At 45.6% G+C, this 25,529-nt stretch overlaps 1 protein-coding gene and 1 long non-coding RNA gene across 4 annotated transcripts in view; one reads left to right on the forward strand and one right to left on the reverse strand.

The window, feature by feature from the left end:
• Nucleotides 1-25,529, forward strand: part of STAB1 (stabilin 1) — a 106,843-nt gene that overhangs the window by 64,602 nt on the left and 16,712 nt on the right. For all 3 annotated transcript variants that reach the window (XR_005582999.1, XM_039482225.1, XM_039482226.1), the window contains 17 exons: nucleotides 3,051-3,246; nucleotides 3,575-3,670; nucleotides 4,242-4,287; nucleotides 7,036-7,115; nucleotides 8,346-8,471; nucleotides 9,048-9,121; nucleotides 9,508-9,582; nucleotides 14,509-14,628; nucleotides 15,792-15,839; nucleotides 15,978-16,061; nucleotides 17,415-17,561; nucleotides 18,038-18,175; nucleotides 19,237-19,296; nucleotides 19,408-19,584; nucleotides 21,242-21,328; nucleotides 24,161-24,307; nucleotides 24,523-24,588. Coding sequence is in view for 2 of the 3 variants with exons in the window: in XM_039482225.1 (XP_039338159.1) it covers nucleotides 3,051-3,246; nucleotides 3,575-3,670; nucleotides 4,242-4,287; nucleotides 7,036-7,115; nucleotides 8,346-8,471; nucleotides 9,048-9,121; nucleotides 9,508-9,582; nucleotides 14,509-14,628; nucleotides 15,792-15,839; nucleotides 15,978-16,061; nucleotides 17,415-17,561; nucleotides 18,038-18,175; nucleotides 19,237-19,296; nucleotides 19,408-19,584; nucleotides 21,242-21,328; nucleotides 24,161-24,307; nucleotides 24,523-24,588 (1,767 nt within the window). In the remaining variant the exon portion in view is untranslated. The remainder of the gene's footprint in view (nucleotides 1-3,050; nucleotides 3,247-3,574; nucleotides 3,671-4,241; nucleotides 4,288-7,035; nucleotides 7,116-8,345; nucleotides 8,472-9,047; nucleotides 9,122-9,507; nucleotides 9,583-14,508; nucleotides 14,629-15,791; nucleotides 15,840-15,977; nucleotides 16,062-17,414; nucleotides 17,562-18,037; nucleotides 18,176-19,236; nucleotides 19,297-19,407; nucleotides 19,585-21,241; nucleotides 21,329-24,160; nucleotides 24,308-24,522; nucleotides 24,589-25,529) is intronic.
• On the reverse strand, nucleotides 5,965-6,530 carry LOC120369211. Its single transcript, XR_005583000.1, has 2 exons — nucleotides 6,476-6,530; nucleotides 5,965-6,096 (listed from the first exon to the last, which is right to left on the reverse strand). It is a non-coding gene; the product is annotated as an uncharacterized LOC120369211 (long non-coding RNA).

Raw genomic sequence — 25,529 nt, forward strand, 5'->3', positions numbered from 1 at the left:
CTTTTGTCTTAGGTGAGACTTAGGTTTACAGTTATGTTAACTGAAGGAGGAGTTCCCACCTACCAGTCTCAATGGGGTTTTAACTCAACCCATAACAAGATTTCAACCAGCCCATAACAGTTTGTTCTCTACTGCGTAATTTTTTTGCAAACTTAATTGTGTGACTAAGCTGACCAACTGAAACTGACAATACAAAAAATGAAAACAAAATAAAAAAAATCCCTGGAACAACCAATAGGTGCTTTTTTTTTCATTTGTTGAAAATTGAAAATTTGTATACAGAAAAATGTCAAAGTAATTTAAATGATTTTTCAAAAATATTCTGTTTTTGAGGGGTGGAGGTGAGGAGACAGATTTCAGTGACAAACATCTTAGAAAAATGTCAGTAATTGCTGGTCTGTGCATGTCTGTTCACCGGATGTATGTGCATGTGTCCAAATTCACACCAGCATCTAGTGCAGGCTTTTGTATAGGGCTCTGAACCATCTGGGAATGGAGGGATTGTGGGCAGTGCAAGGTGTTTGCAACCTCCCTTCACCATGGCGGGAGGCTACTGGGACCTAGCACAGCCAGGAGGGGATGGTCCAGGAGGGGCTTGTCCACGGCAGCCAGGGGATAGAATCATAGACTATCAGGGTTGGAAGAGACCTCAGGAAGTCATCTAGTCCAACCCCCTGCTCAAAGCAGGACCAATTCCCAACTAAATCATCCCAGTCAGGGCTTTGTCAAGCCTGACCTTAAAAACCTCTAAGGAAGGAGATTCCACCACCTCCCTAAGTTAACCCATTCCAGTGCTTCACCACTCTGAGTGAAAAAGTTTTTCCTAATATCCAACCTAAACCTCCCCCACTGCAACTTGAGATCATTACTCCTTGTTCTGTCATCAGGTACCACTGAGAACAGTCTAGATCCATCCTCTTTGGAACCCCCTTTCAGGTAGTTGAAAGCAGCTATCAAATCCCCCTTCATTCTTCTCTTCTACAGACTAAACAATCCCAGTGCCCTCAGCCTCTCCTCATAAGTCATGTGCTCCAGCCCCCTAATCATTTTTGTTACCCTCCACTGGACTCTTTCCAATTTTTCCACATCCTTCTTGTAGTGTGGGGCCCAAAACTGGACCTAGTACTCCAGATGAGGCCTCACCAATGTCGAATAGAGGGGAATGATCACGTCCCTCAATCTGCTGGCAATGCTCCTACTTATACAACCCAAAATGCCGTTAGCCTTATTGGCAACAAGGGCACACTGTCAACTCATATCCAGCTTCTCGTCCACTGTAAGCCTTAGGTCCTTTTCTGCAGAACTGCTGCCTAGCCATTCGGTCCCTAATCTGTAACAGTGAATGGGATTCTTCCGTTCTAAGTGCAGGACTCTACACTTGTCCTTGTTGAACCTCTTCAGGTTTCTTTTGGCCCAGTCCTCTTATTTATCTAGGTCCCTCTGTATCCTATCCCTACCCTCCAGCATATCTACCACTCCTCCAAGTTTAGTGTCATCTGCAAACTTGCTGAGAGTGCAGTCCACACCATCCTCCAGATCATTAATGACTACTCACGACTACTTCTCTCCTTTTCTGCTGACTTTCTCTGTCTAAGGGCTTGTCTACACTGGCACTTTACAGCGCTGCGACTTTCTTACTCAGGGGTGTGAAAAAACATACCCCGAGTGCATCAAGTTTCAGTGCTGTAAAGCACAAGTGTAGACAGTGCACCAGCGCTAGTAGCTATTCCCCTCCTGGAGGTGGGTTTTTTTAGAGCGCTGGGAGACCTCTCTCCCAGCACTCTGCCGTGACTACACAAGCCACGTTAAAGCGCTGCCATGGCAGCGCTTTAGTGTTGCCAATGTAGACTAGCCCTAATACACACAATTCCCCAAACAGTCCTCTAGCCCCTGCATTTGCAGCCAGTTCCAGGGAAACTCCATCAAGATACATGGGTTGGTCCTGTTCAGGGTTAGCCATCATGCCCAGGGCCTTGGGCAGTAGACTCTTATTGTTTCCATCTATCACTTTAGCAAGGGGTATTTAGTTGCTCCTTCCTGTTAGTTTAGCACACTCATCACCTTTAACCAGATCTGTGATTGTCTATAGATCCAAAGACCTGCTTGATAGCAGCCATTAACACCTTCTAGCATAACAGTATTTTCAACTGGAAAGTGTCCATACTCCAATAGGGTCTATGCACCTTTCAATATATGTCCAACACAGATTGTTTTCTTCTGAGTGACAGTATAGCTTTGCTTTTGGATAAATTCCTGGTTACTGCTTCCATTATTGACTTGCATTCTACTCTATTACTAATTCTCTCTAAAAACATTTTTTCTAACCTCCAGCAGCACTGTGTGTTTGCTGGTCTTAAATTTGTTCCCCCTCGTTTTAATTTGTCAGCCTCATAAAGTGCCAAATTCTGATCTCAGTTATATTAATTGAAATAATTTCTTCAGATTTATGCCATTATAACCAAGTTCTGAAACTAGTACAAACTAGCACCCATCTTTTCTGTAATCTGGTTTTTAAATTTCACAATTCTAACCCCTTCTTTATAATTAATGAAATGTCATCTAGTTATTCTGTGTGTATGTTTGTATTATAGGTAATATACTCACATTCTTATATAGAGGGTATATTTTATTTTTATTTATATAATTCCTTTAATATCACATTGCTAAATAGTAACTAGAGTCTCTCTTGATTTTCTTGCCTGTAGTGCTTCTTGTAGAACCAGGTGAAAGGTGTTGAAATGGAATTTCAGAGCAAAAAACTAAACTGTTTTATTTGTGTGTCAAAGCAGGGTTAACAGATATGCTATTTTCAACTCACCACAGTTTTTAATAAACTTAGCAGCTACTGTCAATTAACGTGGACATATGAGACAAGTCTAACAGTATATTTGCTGTTAGTATGTCATCATAATCAGCAATTATCAAATGATAAAATGAATATAGTAGCTACGTAAATACTGTACCTGGGCCAAAGAGGGATGATTTTGATAATGTAACATTTTCTATCCTTTGAGATGCCTTACTCCAGCCTATTGTGTCCTTTCTCAAAGGTCTCTATCTGCTGTCCAGGTTACTATGGACATATGTGTGAGATATGCCCAGGGAAGCCAGGCAGCTCGTGTTCCGGGAACGGAGTGTGCCAGGATGGCATTACTGGCAGCGGGGAGTGTCGCTGTCATGAAGGCTTCCACGGCACAGCCTGTGAGATGTGTGAAGTGGGCAGATACGGAGCCGATTGTAAATCAGGTGAATTCATAGTTGCTTTTGGAACTGCCATTGAACTCACACAGGGAAGAATGAGCTCCTCCATGTTTTGTAGGGCAGTTTGTGGGACACTTGCATTGCCACTGCCTGAACTGTATCTGTGTTGTGGATACAGTACTAGAGAACTTCCATTCCCAGACCTTTTAATCTGGCACTGCTCACACAAGCACTAACTTTCCCTTAATATTTTTCTTAAAGAAACTAAAACTTCATCTCTCGCATGTAGCAATGTATTGATTTACAAAGTACCAGACTTCTCTTTGCTCATTAGAGCTAGCTGGTTTGACAATGGCATGGTGTTTCTCCACAGTGTGTACTTGCAGAAATGGAATCTGTAATGATGGCTTGCATGGAGATGGGAGCTGCAAATGTTTCCAAGGTTGGGAGGGCATCACCTGTGAAAGAAGTAAGTGACTGAGGGAGGCATGTGCAGTGTAAGATTCTTTTCACAGAGGCAGGGTGACTGCTGAGCATGGCTGGCTTTTGTTAGTTTGTGATGCAGCTAAATATTTCAGTGACCCTGATTGGTAGTTTTTGATTGATTTCCCCCTCCCCCGTTTGGCACCATGTGATGATAGGGTTGACCCCTTTCTGATTGCTGGAAATGGGACACCCCGCCCCTGCTCCACCTCTTCCCCTAAAGCCACGCCCTCATCGCTTGCTCTTATCTCCCTTACCCCTGTTACTTGCTGGATTGTCTCCACCTCCATCCCCACCCCCCATCTGGGCTCCCTCTGCTCTGGGGCTGGGATGGGAGCTGCTGCAGCCTGACAAGGACCTGCCTGCAGGTAGGGGGCAGCCGAAGCGGAGCAGGGGGCTGCACCTCTCCCCACCCCACAGTAACCTGACTTTTGGTGTCCAGTCAATACATCTGACCAAACACCAAGTCCATTTTAAGTTTTTTATCCTAGACAGCTGAAATGGTGGAGCTGTTAGTAGACTGGAAAGTGAAGCTGTGTTCATGTTTTCTCTTGCAGGAAGTGGGATTGATTTGTGTAACAACGCTTGCCACCTGATGGCCAAGTAAGTACAACTGTGGTGCCAAGGACATAAAACAGTGTGTTTGTATCTGTTTTACACGGACTTGACTTTGTGTTTGTAAAAACATGGAAGGTTGGTGTGGGAAACTGAACACTATATATTAAGTAAGCACCTACGTAATTATTTATTCCACCCTTTGAACACATCTTGCATTTAAAGCCCCTATTGTTTCTCTGGAGGAGTGTGTATGTGTATGCGTATGAACCCTTTCCAAGCACAATCTGTGGTGTGGAGACAGAAGTAGACTTGCTCCTAAGTTGAATCATGCTTCATTTGCAGGCACATTAATTTCAAATTACATCCCCCTTCTAGAAATGAGACAAGCAGGCGGGTTGAAATTAAGAACTGAAAAATGCTGGCACTCTGCTGAGCTCTGAGCAAGATCTGGCTGGTTACTGGAAAACTCACAATGTTAAAATGTGGCAATTCGTCCTAACATTAAGTAGTGTGATGGGGCAAGGCCAGATGGCTATAGTAAAGTAATGGGAGACAGATATATTAGCCACAGGTGAAACAAATCCCTGTTACCAGGATAAGCAAATGGCAGCTGCTCCAGGTCAATTAAGACACCTGGGGCCAATTAAGGTCTTTCCAGAAGGCAGGGAGGACACCTAGGTTGATTGGGACACCTGAAGCCAATCAGGAGCTGGTTGAAACTAGTTAAAAGCCTCCCAATGAATCAGGTGGGTGTGTGTCAGGAGCTGTAGGAAGAAGTCATGCTGTTGGAGAGACTGAGCGGTACAAACCATCTCAGGCACAAAGGAGGAGGCCCTGAGGTAAGGGTGAAGTGGATCTTGAGGAAGTCGGGGCTGCTGTGGGGAAGTGGGCCAGGGAATTGTACGTATCCTGTTTCTAAAAAGTCAGCTACCATAGCTGATACTATTAGGGTCCCTGGGCTGGAGCCCAGGATAGAGGGTGGGCCTGGGCTCCCCCTTTTCCCCCCCGCAATTAATCACTGAGACCGGGAGACAATAAAGACTGTGCAAGGGAGGGTAGCTTCTCCTCACCTCCCTCATTGGCTTATGTTGAAAATGGCTCAGTAGACTGTGACCCTTGACTCTAGAGAGAGAAGGGCTACATGGAGGGTCACAGTGAGCCTCTGAGGCTAGCGAAATCCACCAGGAAACGTGTTACCTCTAGAGACAAGGACAGAGCTTTGTCACAGTAGATCTAACAGTATTAACTAGAAGACACTTTTAGGGTTGGGGAATGGGGGTGTTGTACATATTCAGTGAACCTTTAAGTACAGGTGACAGGTGCTAGACTGAACAGGCCCAGGTAAGACAGCAGCAATGCCAGCTTCCCCCACTGGCAACCCACTGTCCCATTGAGGAGCCTCTCCAGTGACTTGGAGTGAAAAGGTCTCCCAGTCTGCATGCTCGGTCAGTCCTTGGCCTCTCTGCTGATAGTCAGGTTAAGCAGTGCCTATTAAAGCAGTGTTTTTGAGATGGAGACTCACTGGCTTGCTAGGAACAGGGCTAAAGCCAACTCACTTCACATATGCACCAGAAAGACATCCGATAGTAACGACCTTTTGTCCCTGCTGACCTGGGCCAGGTTAAAAACAGTGACTTGGAGAGAAAGGGCTCCATAGCCTATCGCCAGTTAGCTGAGCTATTCAGTCCCTTATATTTTCATTCTATATCTGAAGTACTGTAATGGAATAGGGCAACCTTCTTTAATGCAGCTCCAGCGTCTACAGATGTACAGAATGGTGTTCACAAGCCCAGTGTGCTTCATGCACTAAGCATAGTGCTCTCTTCTTGATAACTGTCCCTTGCAGCTGTTATCCTGTGCATGAAGGGTTTGGATCAGTTTTGGGCATTGTAAAGAAAAGCTTAACTGCTTGATTTTGTTTCTCATATTTGTGGATTGCCACGTACACACAGGGGCGAAAGAAAATGCAGGCCTGTTATTTACCAGGCTGCACGTGGCAATAGACTATATTGGTAAGGGATGCAAGGAGAGTATGGGCCACGATGCAAACTGCAGACACACGCACAACTAAAATTAATCAATTTAAAGTTTTATTGGGGATAATTACAAGGGGTAAGGGAGCAGCGTATGATTAGCTAATAGAGTTAATGAAACTTAAAACACACAATGACTAAATATCTACTAACAATATTTATGAACAAAGTTGCAGCATTTAGTAATAACTGATACTTACAAACACGAACCAACGCATAACGACCGGCAAACGTAGAAACTCTGTTTGAAACACGTGAGCTGAGAGAGAGGCTTCGAGGTGATCAGGCTCGGTTACGGGTGTACACAGGATACACAGGATTCGTTTTTCTTTCTCCTTTCCCTGCCTGCACATGGCAGGCAGGCCTAAAGTACCAACTATGACATCATAGAAGTGTCATAGGGGGCGGAGCCCAAAACCTGTTTGTGTTCGTTTCTGATTGGCACAAGCAAAGTTTACACCATGTAGGGGAGCAGGTGCCTTAAAGTCTGGCTTCGCCCCCAAAAGGTGAGGAAATGCATATTGTTTTAGAATTCATTCAACACTGAATGACAAAAGAAGAGGCCAGGGCAATACCGATATGGGCAAGTTTTACAGGATGCAGACAGGAACTCATCTCAACAATATTCTGTCCAACTTACCTCTTAGCATAGTATCTAGCTGCCATAGTAGCTATGTTTAGCATTGTGTAATACTGAAGTCTATCACTAGGTATAAGGTTAAGGCGAGAATGTCATTGTTCGCTCTCTTGGTCGTTTCAGTTGCATTAATGGCTCTGTGGATTCCCTGCCTATTTGCTCCTGCTCTGCTGGATACACTGGGAATGGAACATATTGCTCAGGTATTTCCAACATACATGCAGTGTTTCCAAGTGTGCTCGAGTGCTAGCACAGGCTACACAAATGAGTGATCACAAAGGTTGCTTGCTTTCATAGCTTAAGATTCTGGTTTTAGTTTGCGAAAGCATTGCAAGGTTGAATGCATGCTAAAACGTTACCCAGGGCAGGATCACAAAAACCCTGATGCCTCAAAGTGCAGAACCTCCTATTGACTTCTGTACAGAGGGTTTCCAGGACCTTAATGCAACCCTTTTGACGTGTCTAGACCGGAAAGGGAACCATTCCTGTTGCTCAGGTGGATAAAGGGAATGGCATGTGAATTGGCTGAATTATTTCCAGAATAGTTCCAAATAGTTCCAGACACTCAACAGATTGCAGTGATGGATCAGGTCAGTTCCATAGGATTACCTTCTTAGAGTGTCTAGAATTTTAGTCTATTTGACAATTTCATGAAAATGCTGCCTTGCTCAATAAATACTATTGAAACAAGACTCTCTAGGACAAACACATTTATTAACCTTCTCCCCCCTTCCCCACCCCTGCCACCCTCCCCAAAAAACCAAACGCAACTCAAGACACCATGGGGTTGAAATCTGCTAGATATAAAAAACAAAACGATTTAAAGTACAATTTTCTAACAGAATCACATTGCTTTTTCTGGCATAATTTGTAATTATGCAAAGACTAGGCACTTTAACCAATAAATTCCAAGCTAATCAAGTTATAGTGCTAGTGAATGTAATAGCTCGCCTTTGGTATTGATCTCACCAGAGTCGTTGTACAGACCAAAAAGCTTTATTTTAATCAGGCGTGCTGCTTTTTTTTCTGGCATAGTTTGTAGCTATTCACACAGCAAGTACTTCAGAGCAATCAGTTTTTAGCTAATCAAATTCTTATACCAATTAATTTGATAGCTCACCTTCAGCATCAGCCTCAGTAGCATCTTTATTAGTCATCTATGTCTACAAAGGAGCTTTAGCTTCATCAAAAACAATCTTTGATTGAAAATGGTGTAATATTTTTTGTTACAACAAGGTCTTTCTGGAATTAAGACACTTTAAACCCCAGAAATAAAGCTTCAGCTCTTAAAAGCAGTATCTTCTTTCTCTGAGCCTGAGGAAAATTGCATGAAGTTCATTAATTGCATCTTTGCAATGTCAATCCATTGGGCTTGGATATACCATACTCCATATGTATCCCACTAAATCTTTTCCTTTGTTTTTTGGTCACAGAAATAAATCCATGTGCGACTGATAACGGTGGTTGCTCCATATATGCAACATGTACTAATGTGTCTGCTGGAGAGAAGACCTGCACTTGTAAGGAAGGCTATGCTGGAGATGGGACTCTGTGCCAGGGTGCGTGAGTGCTCTGATCTACGTTTTAACTGCAATACTTTGCAAGGAGGTGAAATCATGCTGATATGGTGGGCCAGACCCTAATACCAAAGGGCCACATATCTTTAGGAGCATCACAATTTGTGAGAAAGTTATAAAAGCAAGTCTAGTGTTGGTTAAAACTGGGGAAGATGTTAATGCTGCTAGTCAGCACTTATATCACTGCACAACTTGATACCACTTTACAGACTCGTAAGGATTATTGCTCTATTTTATAGTAGGGGAGACTGAGACACACAGACAAGCCACGTGCCAAGTCGAAGTCAAACCTTGGATTAGAACTCAGGAGTTCCTTGTTCCCCACCATATGCTCTAAACCACATTTTCAAGACCAAGAGGATGTGATGAATGGAACTTTTTGTGGTTTCCCCATCACTAAACTCTCATGGTTACTGGTGTGATGATTTGCCTCTGTGCGACTGTATCTCCAGCTGGAGGGAGCTCTGTTTGCTATTCCTCTGTCATGTTTTTCACTCACTGGTCACCTCCCACTCTGGGTTTCTGCTGTGTTAACACGGATCTACTCTCTTGATGCAGAAATCGATGGCTGTCTAGAGCGCAATGGGAATTGCCACAGCTATGCAGAGTGCACTAAAACAGGCCCAAATCTGGTAAGCAAACGCTTTTCTCAGATGAGTTCGTTGGGGTTATTGGTAATCTTTCCCTGGTGAATATTTTTTACTAAAATTTTGCATTTCTTCTCTTTCATATAGAAGAATCTACTTGTAACTAACTGATAACTAGAGGGGGCTCCCTGTCTGAGAGCTGTTAACTGCATATTGGCCTATATAAAGTCTGTTGGCCAAAGGCCGGGGAATTTTCTTAGGTGATTAATAACCAGGTCCTGATTACTTAATAATGAATGAACAGAGTGCACCCTTAAACTATTAGGTGAAATATACTCGCTCTCTCTCTTACCCCTTTGTTCTGCTTGACTACTGTACGTTTTCAATATTGTTTTTAGCTCTACAAAATAGCGTTGTTTTTCCTTCCACAGGTTGCTTGTAACTGTCTTCCTGGCTACAGCGGAGATGGTGTGCAACAATGTGTCCCCATCAATCTTTGCAGTGAGGTTTGTCTGCATTTTCTTCTTACTACTGTCAAAGGACTAAACCCTTAAGCTTCCCTTCATGCAAACCATTAATAGGCAGAGTTATTCAAAAGTTATCCAGCATGCAGCAGTTCAGAATGAGCTAACTTGTCATGTTATGCATATAATATGCACACTAATGCCCTACTGCACTTCTCTGATTCATTGCTTCCTTTTTACTAGACAAGCTTCTTGGCCAGTGGAATGGGTTGTTAATGTTGATCCAATTTCTAGTGCATGTAAGTTTCCACGGTCAAGAGTAAAACAAACAGCATCGCAACTTGCAGGAAACTAGCACTCTTATTGGCAGCCTCAACAGAGGGTACATCTACACTACGGGATTATTCCGATTTTACATAAACCGGTTTAGTAAAACAGATTGTATAAAATCGAGTGCACTCGGCCACACTAAGCACATTAATTTAGTGGTGTGCGTCCACGGTCCGAGGCTAGCATCGATTTCTGGAGCGTTGCACTGTGGGTAGCTATTCCATAGCTATCCCATAGTTCCCGCAGTCTCCCCCGCCCCTTGGAATTCTGGGTTGAGATCCCAGTGCCTGATGGGGCAAAAATCATTGTCGCGGGTGGTTCTGGGTAAATGTCGTCAGTCACTCCTTCCTCTGGGAAAGCAACGGCAGACAATCATTTCGCGTCCTTTTTCCCTGGATTGCCCTGGCAGACGCCATTAGCATGGCAACCACGGAGCCTGTTTTGCCTTTTGTCACTGTCACCGTATGTGTACTAGATGCCGCTGACAGAGGCGATTCAGCAGCGCTACACAGCAGCATTCATTTGCTTTTGCATGATAGCAGAGATGGTTATCAGCCGTTCTGTACCATTTACCATGACATTGTAAATTGGCAATGAGATGATGGTTACCAGTCCTTCTGTGCTGTACCATCTGCTGCTGTCATAGGTGCCCCTGGCTGAGATCGGCCGGGGGCGCAAAAGACAAAAATGGGAATGACTCCCTGAGTCAATCCCTCCTTTATGGTATCTAAAAATAGAATCAGTCCTGCCTAGAATATGGGGCAAGTGTACTAGAGAACCAGAGAGCACAGCCGCTCCATGTCAGATCCCGCAGAAATGATGAGCTGCATGCCATTCACAGGGGGTGCCCCTGCAACAACCCCACCTGTTGATTCCCTCCTCCCCCAGCCTTCCTGGGCTACTGTTGCAGTGTCCCCCCATTTGTGTGATGAAGTAATAAAGAATGCAGGAATAAGAAACAGTGACTTGTTAGTGAGATAAAATGAGGGGAAGGCAGCCTCCAGCTGCTATGATAGTCCAGACAGGAGGATATTAAGCAGTGTGGGGGAGAGGAGCCCAGCATCCCGCTGCTATGATAGTCCAGGCAGTACAGAATCTTTTCTTTACACATGAAGGGCAGGGGCTGATGGAGCTCAGCCCCCTGTTGCTATGATGAAGATGGTTACCAGCCGTTCTGTACCATCTACTGGGAATGATCAGGAGTTTTTTACCCAGGCGCCCCCAGCCGACCTCACCGGAGGCCAGCCAGGAGCACTCACGGGCTGATGATGAGGACGGATACCAGTCCTATTGTACTGCACCATCTGCCACAAGGCTGATGATGACGATGGATATCAGCCATATTGTACCATCAGCCACCAAGGAGGGGGGGCGAGGATGCTGCAGTTGACTGCTGCAGCATCGCGTCTATCAGCAGCATTCAGTAAACATAGGGTGACATTTAAGAGTCGAGAGGATTTTTTTCCCTTTGACTTCTGGGGGTTGGTGAGGGGGGTAAATTGACGAGCTATGCCCTGAACCACCGCGGACAATGTGTTTGACACTACAGGCATTGGGAGCTCAGCCAAAAATGCAAATGCTTTTCGGAGACTGCAGGAACTGTGGGATAGCTTGAGTCCTCAGTCCCCCCTCCCTCCCTCCATGAGTGTCCATTTGATTCTTTGGCTTTCCGTTACGTTTGTCACACAGCAGTGTGCTGAGTCCCTGCTGTGGCCTCTGTCTGGAGATTTTTTTAAAATGCTTTGGAATTTCGTCTTCTGTGACGGAGCTCTGATAGAACAGATTTGCCTGCCGATACAGCGATCACATCCGTACGGTCCATGCTGGAGCTCTTTTTGGATTTTGATTTCGGACTGCATCGCCACCCGTGCTGATCGGAGCTCCACGCTGGGCAAACAGGAAATGATATTCAAAAGTTCGCGGGGCTTTTCCTGTCTACCTGGCCACTGCATCCGAGTTCAGATTGCTGTCCAGAGCGCTCAGTGGTGCACTGTGGGATACCGCCTGGAGGCCAATACCGTCGATTTGCGGCCACACTAACCCTAATCCGATATGGTAATACCGATATTAGCGCTACTCCTCTCGTTAGGGAGGAGTACAGAAACCGGTTTAAAGAGCCCTTTATATCACTATAAAGGGCCTCTTAGTGTGGACGGGTGTGGCGTTAAATTGGTTTAACGCTCCTAAAACCGGTTTAAACGCGTAGTGTAGACCAGGCCAGAGAGAGCAAGCTCCCCTCTTGCTCCTGGAGGTGGAACTCTGTGTCAGGTTTGAGACATATTGGTGGAGAAACTTGCCTCTTTCATGTTCAACTAGTTCTGCTCTAATCCTCTATAATAGGCTGGCAGTTTTTGTCTGACACACTCCACACAGGTGTTGATTCTGGTGGAATACTGTTAATTCAACAAAAGCTCATTTATCTGTGCAGGTGGCTCATTAACCCAGCCACATATAAGGAAAGTCAGAAAGGCACTGGGGAGACATGATCTAGTGCAGGGGCTGGCAAACTTTTTTTTTTTTTTTTGTCCTGAGGGCTGCATTGGGTTTCAGAAAGAGTATGGAGGGCTGGTTAGGGGAGGGGGTTGTGGCCCAGCCCCCACCCCCCATCTAACCCCCCCCAATCCCCTGACGGCACTCCTGGGGCCCCTGCCTTCCCCCTCTCCACCCCATCCAACCCCTCCTCTCATTCCTGACTGCCCCCCTGGGATCCCTGCCTCCATTCAACCCCCCTTTTCCCTGCCCTCTGACCTCCCGACCCTGCCCACCCCACCCCCAAACTCCCATGCCCTCTACCCAACCCCCCCCCACTCCCGGCCCCCTCACTGCGCTTCCTGGAGCACCAGTGGCTGGTGGTGCTACAGCTGCACCACCCAGCTGGAGCCAGCCACGCCGCCGCCACCGTGCAGCACAGAGCACTGGGTCAGAAGCTCGCAGCCCCGCCACCCAGAGCATTGCGCCAGCGGTGGAGTGAGCTGAGGCTGCGGGGGAGGGAGATTAGTGGGGGAGGGGCCAGGGGCAAGCCTCCTGGGCCAGGAGCTCAGGGGCCGGGCAGGAGGGTCCCGTGGGCCGGGTGTGGCCCATGGGCCGTAGTTTGCCCACCTCTGATCTAGTGTGTGCGCTGAGAAGTCCTGAGAGAGGAATCCTAGGAGCTGCCAAACCTCAGGAGAAAGTTTCATTTGAACTTTTCTAATGTATTTTTTAATAAAACCAAACCCAAGGGAGGGGAGAGCTTAGGCTCCACATAACATATGGACTGAGCTTTTAGAGCAGGCTGGGAAAGAAGCCTAGTCTCTCTCAACCCACAGTTAAGTGTATGGTACTCCATGTTACCTCCCTGACCTTGTCTCTCTGGTACGCCATATATCTACCTCAGAAAGCAGAAGGGCTGCGGTTTCATGCAGTCTAGGCCTTCCAAGTCTTGTTCTTAGACGACTCTCAGGGTTCCCTCCCCACTCTAAACTCTAGGGTACAGATGTGGGGACCCACATGAAAGACCCCTTAAGCTTATTTCTACTGGCTTATTTCTACTGGCTTAAAAACTTCTCCAAGGCACCAATTCCTTCCTTGCCCTTAATATCGCTGCCACCACCAAGTGATTTAAACAAACATTCAGGGACGGCCACTTGGAGCCCTACCTCCTCCAAGATATCCCTCCAAGCCCCTACACCTCCTTTCCTGGGGAGGCTTGAGAATAATATCCTAACCAATTGGTTACAAAGTGAGCACAGATCAAACCCCCTGGGTTTTTAGGACACTGAAAAACAATCAGGTTCTTAGAAGAAGAATTTTAATTAAAGAAAAGGTAAAAGAATCACCTCTGTAAAATCAGGATGGAAGATAACTTTACAGGGTAACAAAAAGATTCCAACCACAGAGGATTTTCCCCTCTAGGCAAAACTTTAAAGTTACAAAAACAGGGATAAACCTCCCTCTTAGCAGAGGGAAAATTCACAAGCTAAAATAAAAGATACTCTAACGCATTTCTTTGCTATTACTTACTGTTTCTGCAATATTAGATTCTTAGTTCAGATATGGCTTAGGGAGATCTATTTTCCCTGCCCTTGTTCCTTGCTGACTCTGAGAGAACAAAGAAACCCAAACCCAAAAACCTTCCCCCACAGATTTGAAAGTATCTTCTTCTCTTATTGGTCCTTTTGGTCAGATGCCAACCACGTTATCTGAGCTTCTTAACCCTTTACAGGTAAGAAGGGATTTTATGCTACCCTTAGTTTATGACAATGACTAAGCCGCCCCATGTAGAAAGCTTAAAACAAATATCTGCTATGCTATTTCATTACTTTACTTCAGCTGAAAAGCCACTGTAAACCATTATTTTTCTTCATCACTAAATCCTTCAGAGCTGTCTTATTTGAATGGCTTTTCCTCTGTTGGGCCTGGTGTAGTTATCTGTCTCAGAGCAGTGTTTGTCAGCTTGGTGGAAGAAAACTTGAGGAAAAGATTAATAAAATATTGAGTTTCAACAGGAGTGCATGGCACTAGGGGGCAAAACACAATGTCAGAGGTTACCCTGAGTCAGGAGCAGGCATGAAGAAGTAAGCGTTCCACTGCTAACTGGTAGATAAACTTTCAGACCACTAGCTGTGCGACTAATTGGGATGCTCTTATTTTTCCTGCCAGAATAATGGCGGCTGTAGTCCATTTGGTTTCTGCAAATACACTGGACCTGGGACTCGAAACTGCTCCTGTGGTTGGGGCCAAGTTGGAGATGGGTTCACTTGCAGAGGCAGCGTGTATCAGGTAGGTAAAGTGCATTCAGCTAGGATTGTGTTTGAATGGGCACTAGTCTGGATGAAATACTTCCTCTTCTGAAGCAGCACACCAGGAAATAAGCAGGATACTGAACTCCTGTGACCTGGAAACATTTGGAAATTCAGCCGAGGGATTGGGAAATGTATGAAAGACCTAGAAAGGTTAGAAATGCATTTAATCCTGGCCAGGTGTCCCTACTAACCAGGAGAAAGCTGAAACAAAAGGAACCATGCCCAGCAAGACAGCAGTGAAATGCAGCTGCACTCTGAAAAGTGTCCCTGTGAAAGTGGCACTTGGGGTTCCATGGGTGGGTGACTTCCAGCACCAGTGTGTTCAGGGGGCAAATAAAGAGAGTGTTTTTCAGGAGTGACATCTGGTTCTTTGGGCTGGTGGAACTGGGAGAACATCACTAGTTCGAAGGGTAGGGGCTCAAGGCAGTCAAGGAGCATGTCACCAGACTGGATGTCAGGGAGGCCTGGGTTCTGTTCCCAACTCTGCTCCAACTCATTGTGTGACTTTGGGCAAGTCACTGAACCTCTCCGTTTCAACAGTGGTGCCTATATTCGATCTATGGGGGAAGAGCTCTTTACATGTGTGCCGTGTTAACGCTTAGTATTAATTATAGTTGTTATGACGGGACAATGTGCCCTGCTCGTGTCTTGTGTGTCACTTGCTGGCTGTAGTTGGAGATATCCACGCTGCTGGCACAAACAGGCTAACGCAGAGTGGATGTGTGTGGCTGCTCCATGCGCAATTCTGCAAGAAGAGACATGGCCTAAATGCTGGGCCAGGTAAAATCCCTGAGTTAACTCCTATGAAGGGGGTGTCTACATTAGGCTTTCCCACCCCTGCTACTGTGGATAGGTGGTTGCAGCAGGTGGGTCCCAGTGCAGGTTGTCTACCAGCATTTTAACCGCTGTGTTGTCTAACCCTTATCGAAACCCTGGCTGTAACAAGGGTGGGAAATACCAGAAAAACAAGCTTAGTGTGGTCAAAGGACCTGAGTCTCTATGTATGGGGTAGGGAGAGCACCCTGGAGGTCAGTGGCAAGATCAGTTTAGCGAGCTGATGGGAAGGTTTTCTTTGCATCAAACCCCAGGAGATTTATAGAGAGACTCGCCATTAACGTTAGCTGTTCTGATTTATTTTAGGAGCTCCTGAGAAGCAAAGCAGCATCCGAGTTCTTTAAGCAGTTACTGGTTGGTGGCAAACAGTAATTATTGTCTAAAAGTATAAAAATTGCCAGGTGTTTTCGTGAAAAGCTCCGGCTAATGAGAATTGTGTTTGGTTTCTGTTTTGCTTTGTTTTTGTTCCTGGTGCTTACTCTGTGCTTTTAGGCCTTCAAAATCAAGGAGTTAAGTGGAGAGGGGCCTTTCACCATCTTTGTTCCACATGCGGATTCAATACAAAACAGTACAACGGTAAGCAGCCCCTCCTTTTAGTCCCCTTCTCTGACTCCCTAGTTTTGTCAGTTATTCGGTGTGGTCAGGCTGTGATTTCCTCTCAGACAAACTTCTATTTCCTTAGATTCTATTTAGTTGACTCAAGGGGTCAAAACCACCCCCAACTTTTTAACTGTATTCAAATCCTGAGGTGCTCGTTGGGTTCTTCCTCAGTCTCTGGTCCTATTCAAGCCAATAGCATGCTTGTAATGTGGCCTTTACTATAACAGAACCCTCAACTAGGAGGTGCACTAACCATCTTGCCAGCCAGGCTGGATTCTCTCCTGTTCTGGCATCACAATACCATTAGCTTTAGAACTACACATGACCCCAATTCTGAGGAATCCACCCCTTACTTCATTTTTGTGTTCCAGAATATAAGTTTTCATTGAAATATTAATTAATTTTCTAGCTTTTGTGGTAACCAAGAAAACCTTTTAAAACGTGAGCTGTGTATAAACAGAGGCACTGATGTCTACTTGAATCTGCAGACAGCATGGAGCAATAGCTCTGAGGGGGGTGAACTGCATCCCCTTTCGTGTCCGAGAGTTTTAATTCTGAAACCTAACGAGGACAATCAAAATGTCCAGCAGGTGCCAAAACCTTCAGCTTTGCCACAACCCCTGATAATTGGTATTGTGCAGTTCTGCATTGTTAATACAAATATCTCCAGACCTGCAAAAATTTTGGGGCACCGGAAAATAAATGGAATTTAATATCCCATGATATTTGTTTTCATATTTCTTTCAATAAACCCCTTTACTGGTTCTTTTTGTTGGGTTGGTTTTGATTTGTTTCTGTTTAATTTGCATTCTGCTGCACTGCAGTGGGGTGGACATAGGGCCCTGTCCACAAGCCTCGAAGTTCAGAAACAAATGGTCCCAAAGGTCAGGGAGGTTCAGACGTTGGGGGTTCTAGTCCATTACAGGGAAAGAGACCTGTGAAAAACCCAGATCTGGATCTCCCCAAAGTAAGCCTGAGGTTTTGGTTTGGCCCCCCTACTCTGTTCAGAATGTGGCCAATCCTGGATGCTGACAGTTTGAGGCCAAAGTTACTTTTTCTCCTTGAGCCAGTGACTTGAACTTTCTGCTCACTCCCATCATCTGAAGTCACTTGGCGCCTCTTTGGAACATAACCCCATAATTCAGCTACCTGTGATCCATTTTACGTGTATTGGATCGGGACTTGGCTTTCAGCAAGGAATCATGGTTAAGGGTTGGTAGAGCAAAAAACTCATCATATTCCCTGTCATTTTAGTCATTGGCTAAATTAATCACTTCCAGAAATGTCTTGACATGATAGTTTGTCATATTTCCAATTTCCTCTCTTCAGTTCAGTGAATGGACGAACAAAAGCCTCATCAAAGATTTGCTTCGCTATCACATAGTGAGTTGTCGGAAACTGCTGGCCAGCGAACTGGAGACGCACGAGTCCATCACGGCTTTGTCAGGACACAGAATAAGGATTGTGGTGAAAGAGGTAGTTGTCCGTCATGATTAGGGGTCCGTGTCTGTCATGGAATCCGTGACTTTCCGTGACCTCTGTGACTTCTACAAGGGCCAGTGTGGCTGACCCCGGAAACAGCTGCTCAGGTGGGGCCCTGGGACAGCCACACCAGCCGCTGCTCCAGTGGCCCCCAGCAGCGGTCCAGGGGCAGCTAGAGTAGCCACAGTCCATGGCTCTGGGCAGCGGTGGCCCCTGGTTCTCCTGCCCAGCGCCGCGCGCCCCCCCCCCCAGATTTAATCACAGGTATTTTTAGTACAAGTCAGGGACAGGTCACAGGATGTGAATTTTTGTTTATTGCCCATGACCTGTCCATGACTTTTACTAAAAATACCTGAGAGCTAGCACCTTTCATCTAGAAGGATCCCAGAGCATTCTGCAGATGAGCTACAGGGGAAGGTCACATCTCACTGGAAATCTGCATTCACTGTATTGTGTCCCTTCTTCCGCAGAATAGTGTGCATCTAAATGAGGAGGCAACGATCATCACCAGTGACATTGTTGGCAAGAATGGGGTGATCCATATCATTGACAAGATTTTAATCCCAGCTGATTTGCAGAGTCAGAATATTTCTTCCCATTTAGCGCAGGTATGTGTGAAACAATACCATTTTAATGAATGATCATCACCCTGAGAGTTTTCTCCAACCCCAGAGTGAATGGTAGTGAAGCGAATGAGTAACACTGCTACAAATTTCTTAGGCACAAGGTTACTGAACTCTAGGAATTCCATTTATCAGTAGCGCATGGGGTGGTTTAAGCATAAAGAGGTTACACTGTGGAGCCAGCTGTGCTCATGGTGCATGTGGATGTGTGTTTGGGGGGGGGAGGCGGAAGCTAGGATCTATCCATGCAGGCCGGTGATAGGACAAACCTGACAGGTAGAGGTGTGCGCAGATTGCTTTTTACATCACTAGGTAAAGATCACACTGTCTGACTCAAAGCCGGTTAACTAAAGCCTCTCTTGCACACTTGGGACAGTCTTCACTGGGCTTTAATATCCTACATTGCTGGTTTTAAACATCCAGCTCTCCATACTGTATGACAGAGAGGAGCAGTCAAAAAGTCATGTTGCCATTGGTTGGCAGAGCAGTCCCTTTGTTACCAAATTCACATATTGGGCCAAAGTCATGCCTAGTGTAATGCCACTGAAGTTAATGGAGTTACACCAGGGATGATTCAGTCAGCTTTGCCCATCAGCTAACTCAGGGATCTGCATTTAGTATTCGCTATCATGCTGGGGGAACACTCTTTATGTATCACTCCAGTAACCGATGGTGTTCTGGGCCATATGATGTTCAGACATGGCACCCTGTGTATGGTAATGCCCGGGCAATTGGTTTTGAAATGCAGACATTCTTTTAAGAACCAGGAGAATCTCTCATCTAGAATTATGGGAGTTAATATTGACCTGTCCCAGTGTCTGCCCAAATGGGTAGAATGAGTTACTCAGACCCATTGCTATTTACCTATATTAAATCACTGCTCCAGGGCAGAAATTAACAGCCGCCTGTCATAGCACTGCTCAGAGTCAGCAAATGCAAACGCTTGGCTCTGAGAATTGACTGAATTTGCTCATTTATTAGGAACTCTAGTAAGTGAAACAAGCTCTCACTTTTTGTAATGGTTTTGTTTAATTTTTATTTTCTAGCAAAGCATCACTGAGGTGGCAGAAGCATATGGCTACAAAATCTACAGCAAACTACTGAGGGTAAATGGTTTGAATTCTCTAGGAATACTGTCTAGTTCTGGGCTATGTGGCTCCTTCATGCAGACACTGCATGTATTTGTTGTTCCCATGTTGTCTTGTGTCTCTGAACAGGAAGCAGAACTGCTATCTCTGGTTAACAACTCTGCTCACAGACCCTTCACCATGCTGTGGCCTACAGATGCTGTATTTAACGCCCTGCCTAAGAAGATGCAATCGTGGTTGTACAATAAAGACCACAGGGACAAGCTGGCAGCCTATCTCAAAATGCACATGATTAGGGACATGAAGGTAAAAGTCTCAAGCCACCTGAATTTCTTTTTAAATCAGCCAAGTACTTATCATGGTCTAGATAGTGCATCATTGATTGCCATGTCAGTGTGATGGGAGGCACAGGTATCTTGGCACCCCTGGGAGGAGACTCTGAAACCCACTCAGGAGTCCCTAGGAGGAGTTCCTGCCAAACAAGTCAATGGCCTGGGATAACAAGGGTTAACTCCCAGCTCAAAAGCAGCTCTGAGAGGTCCCACCAGGTGTAAGCCAGTTAAGTGCAACTGAGCCTGCATACGCTCAACATCTCAAAAGAAGCACAGGCTCCTGTATAGGAAAGAGAGACACGCATTTTCATTTAGAAGGTGCCGAATTCAGTTCATCACAATGAGTGACCTCGTTCCCCATTGGCCAGTATTTAGACATCTGCCAGGCATTCAGGAAAATGCCTGTGAATCCTAAAAACTGCATGGATTCATTCCCCTTCCTCCCCCCCACCCCCCAAAAAAAGGGTTCTCCTGGTTTTTAAAAATGTGTGTCATCCAGCCAGGTAGCAGAAACAAATCCTGTGTGACTTTGGCATCAAAGTCATAAATAGTCATGACACAAATAGGCAAAGTGAGGTTTCCAAACAGCCTGTTGTGTGAAAATTATTCCTCTCAGCTATTTGACGAAATACTTTTTGCTGCCCCAAGCGCAAATAAAAAAGGGGGGGTGCGCGCCGGAGTGGCAAAGCAGGGGGTGGGGGGGAAAAACACTGCGCAGCCGGAGCGGCGGGGGAAAAAAACTAAAATGGTGCAGAGGGAGCGGCAAAGTGGGGGGTGGGGGACACAACAACTTGGCCTGCAAAGCAGGGGAAAAAACAAAACCCTACAGAGCGTCCGGAGCCAAGGTGCAGGGGGACTCCCTGTGCTGCAGAGTGTGCGCCCGGTCTAGTGCGGGGGAGGGAGTGGGGGTAGAGAGAGAAGGGGGGCAGCCAGCGCTTGAGCGGGGAGCTCGCCACACGGCCCTGACCGCCACACCGCCTGCCGGGAGGGCTCTGAGCTGCTCCAGTCGGCGGGGAGGGAAGGACGCGGGCTGCCCTGCCGAGTTTGCTGCAGGGCGCTCCCCTCCTCCAACCCCTACAGGGCGGCCAGAGCAGCAAACAAACAAAGAAGTGGCCGTGCCACCCTAGGTTCAGGCGGAATGCTGCCCTGTAGAATCTGCTGCCCCAAGCACGGGCGTGCTCAGCTGGTGCCTGGAGCTGGCCCTGTAACAAATACAGCTGAAGGAAATGAGGGTTGGTTTGTGAACCACTTACAAACCACTGAAGGGTCCAAATCCAAACGGATAATATTTAAGTAGTTCCAGTAGGGAATCAGTTTGCTTAGTGGCTAGAGCACTGGACTGGGACTCAGAGGACCTGCATTCTATTCCCAGCTCTGCCACTGGGTTGGTGACCTTGGGCAAATTACTTCACCTCTGTGCCTCAGTTTCCCCATTGCAAAATAATTTGAGATCTACTGTTGACAATTAGGTATAAGAGGTATTATTCTATCCATATGTACCTGTGTTTTCATAAAGCTCTGCTCAGGGTAGTGGCTGGAATTGTGTTTTCAAAGGGGAATCTTTTCTGACACACACACAAATCTTTAGTTTGCCTGACCTCATCCCTCATGTTACCTCTATCTGTCTTCAGGTTGTAGCTGGTAACCTGCCACACATTGCTTCTGTAAGGACCATGCATGGATCCACCATCTCATTCAGCTGCAGCAAGAGCGATGTCGTAAGTAACAGAGTCTTGGTTTTATATTTTTTTTGTGGAAACGATATATAGAAGCAGTTGAGTTGTGACTGCTCCTACAGAAAGGGTCGCCTGCAAGAATTGAACTTGGGTTCTCCTCATCTAAAAGCATGAGTGTCTCCTTTCTGAGCTAAAGGATCAGTTCTTCTGACTGGCGTAACACACTTATAAACCTCTTTACCTGGCTTAGCCACTAGGGGGAAGCAAAGACCCACACAGTTATTCATGTGGGTTGTAATTGAATGGTGAGTAGGTATTAAGTGTACAGTGCATGTGTGTGCACTCAAGCAACTGCAATGTACTAGGGGTAGCAGAAGGGATATCTTTTATTAAGCAGATGTTTCAAAAACCTTGGGGAGTTAATGCTGTTTTATACAGAACAGGTGAAGGTGGGCTAAATTTAGACAGAAATATGTAAATGAAAATAGAGTGCTTTAAGAAGAGAGGGCTAAAAAGCCACAGTTCTTCAATCAAGAAAGAAGACCATTTTGGTTAAAAGTGCAGCTTGGGTTAGTGGGGAAGTGAAGGCAGCAGTTAAAAATAAAAAAAACAATATATAACAAATGGGAAAACAGGGACTTAGATAATATAATTAGTATAAATTAGAAGTTATGAAGTATAGAAAATTGATAAGAGACGCTAAAGATATCAAGGAAAAATCCATGGCTGGCATAGCCCAGGACAATAAGAAGGAGTTTAAGTATATTAGGAATAAAAAAATCCTAACAATAGCATAGGCTGATTACTCGATAAAGAGGGTAAGATTGTTGTTGACACAGAAAAAGCAAAAAGTGTTCAATTAATATTTCTCTTTTGTATTTGGAAAGAAGCAGAATAAAGTCGTCATATAATGTGAGGGTGAAGCCTGTTGAGTCTGTTAGGATCTAAGGAGGATGTTAAACAGCATCTACTAGCGATAAACATTTTAAAATCAGAAGGCTGGGATAACTTGCACCTAAGAATCCTAAAAGAGTTGACTGTGGAGATCTCTGGCCCGTTGATGTTAATTTTTAATGAATCTTGGAATACCAAGGAAATTACAGAAGATTGGAAGGATGCTAATGTTTTGCTAATATTCAAAAAGGGCAAGCAGGATAACCCCATTAATTAGACTGCGAGTTTGTCACAGAGGTCACGGATTCAGTGACTTTCCATGACCTCCGTGACTTCTGCAGCGGCCAATGCACCTGGCTCAGGGGCAGCTCTATGGGGAATCATCAAATTGGGGTCTTTCTACTAGAGTTCAACAAGGATCAGAACTAGGCCTAATGCTACTGAATGTTTTCATGAGTGAAGTAAATATAAAATCACTGCTGATAAAATGTGCAGATGACATGATTAGTGAGGTGGTAAATAATGCTGATGACAGTCATATACAGAGTGAACTGGATCACTTAGTAAGCTTGGGCCCATTTAAATAAAATGCATTTTAATACAGCCAAATGTAAGATCATAAATCTAGGACTAAGGAATGCAGGCCATACCTATAGAATGGCAGACTGTATCCTGGAAAGCAGTGACTCTGAAAAGGGTTAGGGGTTCATAGTGGACAAACAACTCAACATGAGCCCCCAGTGCGATGCTGTGGCATACTTGGATGTATAAACAGGAGAGTAGCAAGATGGAGTAGGGAGATGACTTTTTTCTCTGTATTTGGCATTGGCAAGACTGATGCTGGCCTACTGCATCCAGTTCTGGTGTCCATAATTGGTAAAGAATGTTGAAAAATTAGAGAGGGTGCAGAGAAGAGCAACAAAAATGATCCAAGGGTTGAAGAAAATGTCTTGCCCTGGGAGACCTAAAGACACAATCTGTTTAGTTTATGCACAAGAAGTCATAGAGGTGATTTGATTACAGCGTATAACTGTCTCCACAGGGAGAAAAATATGAGCACTAAAGAGCTTTTAATCTTGTAGAAAAAGGCAATAACAAGAACCAGTGGCTGGACGCTGAAGCCAGACATTTTAAAATTAGATATAAGGCACAGTTTTTTAATAGTGAGGATAATTAATCACTGCAACAAACTCACAAGGAATACAAGGAGAATCCCCTGATGTCCTCAGATCAAGACTGGATGCTTTCTGGAAGGCATGCTTTAGTCAGCGACAGGCTATCTAGCCTGTGTGTACACAAAGTCAGAATAGATGATAGAATGATCTTTTCTGGCCTTAAATTCTATGAATCTGTGGAATTTTGGTTTCTGATGAGTAAATTTTTCTGGCTCTTGTAAAAGTTTCACTGCTGGGTTTTGCCTCTTCTGCGCTTATGGGAAGCATTTATTGACACATTGTTTCTCAAAGGCAAGAGGCGTAATAATTAGACAAGTGGAACTGAGAGCCAAAGATTCTGGCTTTTAATTAGCGCCAGTCAAAAAAAAAAGTATTCTCTCCCCCACCTCCAATCCCAAATACTCAAGACAGAGCATGTGCATGGAACGTGGGACTTAATCATTTAGGATGAATTCCATACAGATCTGTGCGAGGCTCTCCAAACTTAAGCCCCAGGGTGGATTTGCACAGGCACCATGGGAATAAGTAGAGTGGCCAGGCAATGTGTCCATCTCTTATGCACCAGAGCCAGGGCCCAAATAGACCAGCACGGAGGATCAGCACTTCCAGGGATTTAATACCTTGCGAAGGGGCAGCCTGCCCACATTAGGGAATGAATTGCACCTGGCTTGGTTCCCCACAAAAAGCCCTGAGTGCCTGTGCTTTGTGCGAGCTGGGAGCTGTATTTCAGCCTCTCTGCACTACTTATAATAAGACCTGGCAGCTGCTTTAGATCTGAGCAAATTGTTCTCTTCCTTCCTTGCAGGGGGAGCTCTTGGTGGACAATGGCAATGCTAAGATTGTCCAGAGGCACATGGAGTTTGATGGGGGCATTGCCTATGGCATTGATCAGCTGCTGGAGCCTCCAAACCTGGGGTCCCGCTGTGATGATTTCCTCTCTGTTGAGCTTAGGGTGAGTGCTAGGCTCTTATAAATAATAAAGCGCCCAACACCCATTCAGATGTGCAGTCTGTGTAGTGCTACAATGCGCTGCAGCCTGTGAAAGCAAATCAGGATTAACAACAGGCTTGGATCTCGGGCAGGGTGGGCTCACCACCTCGTGTTGCAAGCAGGTCTGTAATGGACAGAGAAAGTGAGATGTGTGTGTTTTTTCTCCTCCCCGCTCAGGGTTCAGTTGAGAGCTGTGGTGTTTGTGGTTTCGAGCCTTCCTGTCCCGCTGGATCAGTTCAACGGGTAAAGTGTGCAGCTCTATAAACTTACTGAGTCAGTCACTGCTTGTAAATTGCTGTCTCTGGCTCATTACAGCGCTTTAAGAGCATTCAAATAAATAACCACTGGGGTTGTGATCCCTGAGCCCCATGGGCCCCAGAGGCCTGCCAGTGTGGGGTCACTTACAGAACTGACACCTAGATCAAGCACAGCCATGCTATCTGTTCTTGGCTCGTGTCCCTCACTTCTTGTTTACACTGTAGGCTTTGAACCATTCAAGTTCAGCCCCAGCAGCTGCGGAACTCTAGGTCGCGCTGCACATGATGATAATGCAGCCCTGTATTCAGAGCATGGCGCACATGCCATCCTCTGGGATTGGTTGCCTCTTAGTTTTTCAGCTACCCGCTCACAGTAACTCAGGCGTATGAATCAGCAAATGTGGCTGCAAAAATGACCCCCAAAGTTTGGGGCAGAGGGCTGCGTGGTGCCTTGGTGGAGAAGTGAGTGATAACACCAGTCTTTCACCTCTGGGTTCACACCCTGATGTGGGTATAAGTGTACAAGGCAAAACGAAGCCCTCAGTACTTCACTCTTTTCATTCTGGTACCTATTTACGTTCTAGTGCCACGCAGTTTTAGATAGTTCTCAGTCAGGGTGGCAGAAAGCTGGACTAGCAGGCTCTGCTGCAGGTCAGGATTGAGGGTCCCTGGGATTAGGTTGGCAGAGCTGTGTGGTGTCCCAGGTCCAGAATGGCAGGGGTTTGCATCCAGGCTGGAATGAGGTGCACTGGCAGATCTGGGGACAGCTACCTCTGCCTGCCACCTGCCCACTCAGTGCCTGTGGCTGTGCTGTGTCTCTTGCTTCCATTGACAGGACACTCATCTCCAATAACTTTCCAGACAGCTCTATGGTTTGTAGAGGGCGCTGGTTTTTAATTAAGAGCTTAGTTGAGCAAGCTGCAAAGT

The sequence above is a fragment of the Mauremys reevesii genome, linkage group 7, assembly GCF_016161935.1.
Source record: "Mauremys reevesii isolate NIE-2019 linkage group 7, ASM1616193v1, whole genome shotgun sequence".
In the NCBI taxonomy this organism is placed as follows: domain Eukaryota; kingdom Metazoa; phylum Chordata; order Testudines; family Geoemydidae; genus Mauremys; species Mauremys reevesii.